Source organism: Phaseolus vulgaris, chromosome 3 (genome assembly GCF_000499845.2).
Source record: "Phaseolus vulgaris cultivar G19833 chromosome 3, P. vulgaris v2.0, whole genome shotgun sequence".
NCBI classification, from domain to species: domain Eukaryota; kingdom Viridiplantae; phylum Streptophyta; class Magnoliopsida; order Fabales; family Fabaceae; genus Phaseolus; species Phaseolus vulgaris.
Window position 1 is genome coordinate 51,943,603 of NC_023757.2, and position 8,287 is coordinate 51,951,889.

General features: G+C 37.9%; 2 protein-coding genes across 2 annotated transcripts; both read left to right on the plus strand.

Moving 5' to 3' along the window:
- Positions 1-1,967: 1,967 nt before the first annotated feature.
- Positions 1,968-6,412, plus strand: LOC137808644 (pentatricopeptide repeat-containing protein At2g03380, mitochondrial-like). Its single transcript, XM_068609867.1, has 2 exons — positions 1,968-5,894; positions 5,996-6,412. The coding sequence occupies exon 1, from the start codon at positions 2,045-2,047 to the stop codon at positions 4,112-4,114; it is 2,070 nt and encodes a 689-aa protein (XP_068465968.1). The 5' UTR covers positions 1,968-2,044; the 3' UTR covers positions 4,115-5,894; positions 5,996-6,412.
- Positions 4,303-6,412, plus strand: LOC137808645 (histone-lysine N-methyltransferase family member SUVH9-like). Its single transcript, XM_068609868.1, is given in 3 exon segments — positions 4,303-4,942; positions 4,945-5,755; positions 6,076-6,412. Coding segments are annotated over 2 exon segments (1,386 nt in total). The 3' UTR covers positions 5,691-5,755; positions 6,076-6,412.
- Positions 6,413-8,287: the final 1,875 nt, after the last annotated feature.

An 8,287-nucleotide genomic window follows, 5' to 3' on the forward strand; every position in this document is an offset into this window, starting at 1 on the left:
AACCTTAACCCTAAACACAAACCCTACCCATAATCTCTAACTTTGAACATAACCTTAAATCAAACCCTAAGCCTAACATAACCACTAACCCTATCAATGCCAAAACCCCTAACCCTAACCCTCAACCAAATCCAACTTTAATTGATATTTAAAAAAAAAAATTACATTAAAATTATATATCAAATAATTAAACATTATTCTGCAAAACTAATATTTGACTTATAATTGAATAGTTTGTTTATAGCAGGAAATAGATATTTAAATATTTTTTAATATGTAATCATATGACACTTTTAATAAAATGATCTATAATATTTTTTAATTATATTAGTTGACAAAAAAAAATTTATATCATGTTAATTAATTCATAATTTTTTTACTTTATGTTATTTTTTTTATTCGTTAATATAAATAACGTCACTTGTTACTTTTTATTTTTCAGTTTCTCCTTTTCTATATAGGAATTTTTTTTAAAAAATGATTCCATTTTAAAAATATCTATCTGATTCCTTTTGAGTGTCCTTGTACTATTTTATATTAGGTGTTGGCTATTCATATTTATGAGACTTGTCCAATCAATCACCACCTTTTGTTTGCAATTTTGAACTGTAATGATAGGTTGATACATATTCATTGACATGTATTTTATTATTTTATTTTAAAATATTATTTATATATATATATATTAATTAAACAACATTTTATTATTAAATAGACTTGTAAAGTGAAAAAAAAAATAAGATGATGATAAGCTTTGTTCAATCTTCAATTCTAAAATTGAAATTTTGCATAATTTTAATGCATAACTATTCTATGTGGGTGGAATTTTTGCCCAAATTCAACTTTTTGATTAAAAGCATAGCAGTGTACGAAAGTAACAGTTGGGTTAGCAGATAAATTGGAAAGCTGTAATGATTTGTTTGGACTATATATTTAATTTGATTATATAAACTTGAGATGATTTGAAGAAAAAAATTAAAAAAAATTAGAAATATTTGTATTAGGGTAAATAAATTTAAAAAATATATTGTAAATGTAATAAAGTTTATGAAAGTTATTTAAAAATTAAAAAAAAATATTTATTTGTGGATTATAATTTTTTTTAATTAAAATATTATTTTCAATTTAAGAATTAATTTTGGAAAAGATATAAATTATATAAAATTGTCATAACATATTGTTAGAAATAATATATAATAACCCATTTAAATAAAAACAAGAAATATATAAAACTTATTAAATATTCAAAATCTAAAATAAATATAAATTTGGAATTATTTAATGTCTTATTAATTAAAAATCTGATATATATAAAATTCTTAAAATATTTAAAATTATAAATAAATATAAATCCTAAAATTATTTAATCTTCGGTTTGAATAAAAATTTAAAATAAATAAAATTTTTAAATTATTCATATCTCAACAACACAAACACCACAAAGAAAATAAATCATGTGGACATCATACCAATAATCTCAAGTGAATGTAGTCTATAATGTTAGTTTTGTATATGTTGTCTATCAACAAGAACAATTTTAATTCATTAATTATACTAAATTTAAATTCAGGTATGTAAAAAATATGAGTCACAAATATTGAATTTTCGAGAAATATACATGTCATGCTTAAAAAACTTGATTAAATGTTGTATTTCAGTTGTTAATTTTCTTTATGACCTTCAATATGCATACCCTACATTGTACATTTGTTTTATAGTCAGAATCGATGTCTTCACTTTCAAAAGCTCAATAATGTAGTAGCATCCAAGAAACTAGTAGGAAATTAGCCTCACTAATTAGGAATAGAATTTAAAGATACTTCCTTAATTCTGTTAATTATCCATCAGTTTAATCTTGCAAACCCCGTGAACAAGCGTGTTATAGGTAATTCTATCGGAGGTGCAAAAGTAATTGTAGGTGTATTGCAGCCTAATATTGTCGACTGCTCAGAAATGAAAATGGGCCTAACCTGGGCCTAAACGAGACGGCGTCGTTCCACTGCAATGGTTCATCTTAGGCCTCAATTCGCCATGGTAGCGTAAGATGGTTGCGATATCAAGACTTCTCCGCGTTACTTCAAAACCTCGTCTTCAACGCAGCTCCCTCCACCACCACCACCACCACCACTACCATAGACAACAACAGCCGCCGCCGCCGCCGCTCCCTGCCACGTTCTACCTCTCCCGCCTCTGCACAAACCTGGAAAGTCTGCAGAAGCTACACGCGTCCTTGGTGGTCCAAGGCCTCAGCCGCGAGCTCCTCCTCTCGACGAAGCTCCTCAGTCTCTACGGCACCTTCGGCGTCCTCCACCGTGCTCGCGCACTCTTCGACCTCCTCCCGTCCCGCGACCTCTACTCCTTCAAAGTCATGATCCGCACCTACTTCCTCAACGACCACCACTCCAGCGTCGTTTCGGTCTGCCGCCTGATGCGCCTCTCCCTCCACCCCACCCCTCACGATGACGTCCTCTTCTCCGTCGTCCTCAAATCCTGCGCCGAAACACGCGACCTCCTCCAGGTCGCACTCACACACTGCCACCTCACCAAGTCCCTCCCTCCCGACAGCTTCCTCCTCACCTCCCTCGTCGATGCCTACGCTAAGTGCGGCCAACTCCCTCACGCGCGACGCGCCTTCGACGAAATACCCCACCGCGACGTCGTTTCCTGGACCTCAATGATCGTCGGCTACGTGCAAAACGAATGCGCTCGTGAGGGCTTAACCTTGTTCAACAGAATGCAAGAAGCCTTCGTCCACGGGAATGAGTTTACAATGGGGAGCGTGGTCAGCGCCTGCACCAGCCTGGGGTGGTTGCACCAGGGAAAGTGGGTTCATGGGTTTGTTATCAAAAACGGAATTTCGGTTAATTCTTTCTTGACCACCTCGCTTTTGAATTTTTATGTCAAATGTGGGAGCGTTGGGGACGCACGTGCGGCGTTTGATGAGAGTATCTCTTCTTCCTATCATCATCAGGATCTTGTTTTATGGACGGCTATGATCGTAGGGTATACTCAGAGAGGTTATCCTGGCTTAGCGATAGAGTTGTTGAAGAACGAGAAATGGCCTGGGCTTTTACCCGATTCTGTCACCATTTCAAGTTTGTTATCTGCGTGTGGGCAATTACGTAATTCTGTTATGGGGAAATTACTTCACTGTTTTGTAGTTAAGTGTGGATTGGAGGATCCTCCTGTAAGGAATGCTCTTGTTGGTATGTATGCGAAATGTGGCCTTGTTTTGGATGCCCGTAACGTGTTTGAATCAATTGACAAGGATGTTGTGTCTTGGAACTCTATTATTTCTGGTTGTGCGCAGAGTGGTGAAGAGTGTGAGGCTCTGGAGCTCTTTAAGAGGATGAGATTGGAGTTGTTCTCGCCGGATGCAGTTACTGTGGTCGGTGTTCTCTCTGCGTGTGCTTCCCTTGGCGCGCTTCAGCTTGGTTGCTCTGTTCACGCCTTGTCATTGAAGTATGGCCTGGTGTTGTCCAGCATCTACGTTGGCACTGCTTTGCTGAATTTCTACGCAAAATGTGGGGATGCGAAGGCGGCGAGGATGGTGTTTGATTCGATGGGGGAAAAGAATGTGGTGACGTGGGGTGCAATGATTAGTGGCTATGGGATGCAGGGGGATGGAAATGGATCTCTTGGGCTGTTTAGGGATATGTTGAAGGAGGAGCTTGAGCCTAATGAAGCGGTGTTTACAACTATATTAGCTGCTTGCAGTCATTCGGGAATGGTTGGAGAAGGGTCCAGGTTGTTTAATTTGATGTGTGGGGAGTTGAATTTTGTTCCTTCCATGAATCACTATGCGTGTATGGTTGATATGTTGGCGCGCGCTGGGAACCTTGAAGAAGCGTTTCATTTTATTGAGAGAATGCCTGTTGAACCTAGTGTTAGTGTGTTTGGAGCTTTTCTCCATGGTTGTGGGCTTCATTCTAGGTTTGAGATGGGGGAAGTGGCTATTAAGAGAATGTTGGAGTTGCACCCTGATGAAGCTTCTTACTACGTGCTTGTGTCAAATCTGTGTGCTTCAGATGGGAGACGGGGCATGGTTAAGCAAGTGAGGAAGATGATAAAACAAAGAGGCTTAAACAAGGTCCCTGGCTGTAGTTCAGTTTGAATCAAGGTCCCAGTCTTCATATTTTGAATCAGTTTTGCCTGGAGGGTTCCCTTCTAGGTGACTCAATTTCTTCCTTCCTTTGAGAGTAGCACGAACCAACTGGGCCCATTGCGGTGAAGGAGGAGGAGGGGACAGCGGTGGAGGGCAGGACGCGACGTCTCCGCGGGGACCTGCGAGCTGCTGGACTGATGCGGGAGCGTGGACTGTGGCTGCACCGCCAGCAGCGAATCGTTGGGGCCATTCCTGGGATTGTGGTGGGGGACGTGTTCCTTTTCAGGATGGAGTTGTGTGTGTTTGGGTTGCACGGTCAGATACAGGCTGGCATTGATTATCTTCCTGGAAGTATGAGCTCCTACGGGGAGCCTATAGCCACCAGTGTGATTGTTTCTGGGGGTTATGAGGATGATTTGGATAATGGTGAGGTTATAATCTACACTGGGCAGGGAGGGCAGGAGAAGAATTCGTCTAGGCAGATTGCTGATCAGAAGTTGGAGTCAGGGAACCTTGCATTGGAGAGGAGTATGCATTATGGTGTTGAGGTGAGGGTTATTCGTGGGAGGAGGTATGAGGGGAGTGCTTCTGCTTCTGGTAAGGTGTATGTGTATGATGGAGTGTATAAGATTGTTGACCGCTGGTTTGATGTGGGGAGGTCTGGTTTTGGAGTTTACAAGTTTAAGCTTTGGAGGATTGAGGGGCAGCCTAAGATGGGAAGTGCTATTTTGAAGGAAGCTAGGAGCATTAGGAGGAGTGAGTCGGATTCTAACACTCTGCATTGTCTTTCTGCTGATATGTCCGACAAGAAGGAGAAGGTTGCTGTTTGGCTTTTTAACACATAGATGATTATCGGGATCCTCTTAGCTATGAGTATCTTCCCAGGACTAGTTTTCCACAGTTTGTGTTTCATCAGAGTGGCCAAGCTACTGGTTGTAACTGTGTGGATGGTTGTGGGGATGGATGCTTTTGTGCTATGAAAAATGGGGGCGATTTTCCTTATACTCTTCAGGGGCATCTTGTGAAAGGGAAGCCTTTGATTTTTGAGTGTGGCCCTTTTTGTTCTTGTCCTCCTCATTGTCGGAATCGTCTTAAGCAGAAGGGGCTGAAATATAGGTTGGAAGTGTTTAGGTCCCTGCAGACAGCTTGGGGGGTTAGGTCCTTGGACCTTATTCAAGCCGGTACTTTTATCTGCGAGTTTGCAGGGGTTGTTTTGACTAGGGAGCAGGCGCAACTCTTTGCAATGAATGGTGACTCTTCAATATATCCTAATCGGTTTTCAGAAAGATGGGCGGAATGGGGGGATTTGTCTCAAGTAGACCCTAAATATGTGCGTCCATCATATCCATCTATTCCTCCTCTAGATTTTTCTCTGGATGTGTCAACAATGAGGAATGTTGCTTGCTATATGAGCCACAGTTCAACTCCAAATGTTTTCGTTCAGTTTGTTCTGTATGATCACAACAATTTGATGTTCCCACATCTTATGCTATTTGCAATGGAGAATATCCCTCCCATGAGAGAGCTCAGCCTTGATTATGGTGTAGCTGATGAGTGGACAGGGAAGCTCTCTATATGTAACTGAATGGTTTGAAAAGGTTAACGCACTTATAATATGTTGAAGCCAAGTTTTGCGCATGGTTATCTGAGGTAAAGCCTAGTTCTATCATTCAACTTTATTGTGTTCACGATTATCTTCCTTTGGTTGCATCTTACTTTTCTCTCTGGCACTTTGTTCTGTCTTCGATGGAAACTCTGTGCCGTATGATGGTGAATCATGGACATAAAGGTATTGTGATATTTCACATGTCCAGGTGTACTTTGGACGATGAAAAAATGTTGTAGCAAGGTTGATGATTGACTTCCTGTGTTTTGAATATTTTATTGCAGTTTAATTTGCAAACATGGAGGGAATGATTCTTGTGGTGCTTTATTTGATCTGGGAAAACTAATCTTATTTCTACATCAAGTTCTTTTTCAGGAAAGGGGCAAATATGAATTGAACCAGCTTGAATTTTCTGTTGTTATTTCCTTTACTATAGGGGATATCATACATGCTAGTGGCTACATAAACTAAAATAGGTGTCAGGAACTGAATAGAGGATAGGGGATATTATATGTTAACTATTTAAGACGTCATAAATATTCTTTGAGGGTGGTTTAAACTTTTTCTTGTGGTTCTGTTCTTCATTCACATAAGTCTAAAGCTTCCACAGAATTGATATTGGGAAGATGTTGTGTATGTTTTGTTGCAACAGTCCACTATTTGCTTATTTATGGCATAACTTTATCCTTTTTTCCCTGCTACCTTGTGACTTTAATTGTCAAAAACCAAAGCCTCCCACATCCTAATAATTTAGTATCCAATTTAATGATACACAATTAATTATTTATAGAGTGCTTCACCATAAACAAAGAGGATTGCTAGGTCATTAGTGTCTGTTGGCTGTTGAGTATAACTGTTTGTTTGGGTTGATGTCAGTGTGACAAAAGGATGGGATTGACATTCTCATGCAATATTTATGAAATGAATTTTGTAGATTGCTTGATCAATTAGTGTTCCATTGTCAGCTACAAATTCTTATTTTGTTTTTTTTTTCTCCAAAATGATCAGATTTAGCAAAATTACAACGTTTTCATACATACACGGCAACTGTACTACTTTTGAAAATCATAGGAAAATCTACAACACAAAGAGGGAAATGCTCACAATAGGCTGCAACAGGCCATGTTTTCAATAGTTCACTTCACAGACAATTAGTTTCTCATGCTTTCTCCTTGACTTGTATATTTGGTTAAAGTAGAAGAGTGGCATCTAATCAAATATGTCAACATGATGAAAACAATTGTAAGTATACTATGAGATGACAGCTTATTAGCTTGCAATTAAGGGGAATTTCAAACACCCAGGGCTACTTGAGCATGACAAATGTAGGTGACCCAACATTATATGCAAGATAGACTCTAGTAGTACTGTTCTAAAATTTGGGCTTAGAACCTAACTTAATCCCAAAAACCGACTTTAGGGTGAAGATTATCATAGTCTTCTAAGCTTTATAAATTATATAAGCCAAACCCTAGTCAAGGTGCAACTAAACACACTCCCTTTAGTGCTGCTATTATTAGGCAGCCATAGAACCAGCAACAGGCCAAGAGTGGTTTCTTTTAAGGCGGCTTTCCAACAACAGATTAGGGCCTTTTAAAATTTGTAAAAAAGGGAAGCAAATCTCAACTCATGATTGCTCTGCACCACCATAGCATTTCATTAATAACAACTACGGTTAGTTATTCATATTTATATAGAAAGCCTTTTTATATTTTTTTGATAGTCTTGAGTATTGAGGTGCCTAAGTTCCAAATCAAGTAGTATGGAATGTTCGTTGGAGCATTTAATTTTTTGGTCCAAATACTTAGTTCCAAAACTGCCCATCTCATGGTCAATCCCTTCACATCTGTGCCCAATCCTTTTGCAGGTCACAGCATTTATTCTGACTGTTCTCTTGCACATCTGTCTTGCTATCTTGAACTTTCCTTCCCCAGTCCTCTGACCCTTTTTTTGCTGCCTTGTCAATTTCCTCCATGTCTTCTCACATTTTCCCCATTTCTGATGCTGGTCTATTGTTTTTGGTTAGCTTTTTAATTACTGGAAAATGGCTTCTTCTGGACTAGGTGATAGTGGGGCTGGGGCTGGTGGTTATTATTTGACTTATTATTATGTGTTGTTTTTGGATGTTATTATGTTAAACCAAGAGTTATTTATATTTGAGTGGTGGATCTGAATTTGCATTTTTAGTGTTCTTGGTAGTATCCATACATCAAGGGTGGGTGGTTTATTTAAACAAAAGTTAAATGGACAATTAAAATTTTTATTTTTGTCATATTTAATATTTTATTACATTTTGTTTTATATATAAAGTACATAAATAAAACAAAATAATAAACTCTTATAAATAAGATTTTTTTTAATTTTTTAATGTCAAGTTACATAATGATATATAATATAAAAAAATTTATTTAAAAAATAAGATATTTTTCTATTTCCAAAACCTATAACCACAATATAAATTATCCAATTCAACTATAGTGTGCATCCTTATCAAGGGAATGTACATCCTTACTTTGATTCTAATCATGTTCTACTCTCTTTACAATTCAAAAAATAATACTAATTTTTTTTTGTTT

Excerpts from the sequence above, each read along its gene's own strand:
- LOC137808644 (XM_068609867.1), top strand. The coding sequence starts at position 2,045 with ATGGTTGCGATATCAAGACTTCTCCGCGTTACTTCAAAACCTCGTCTT.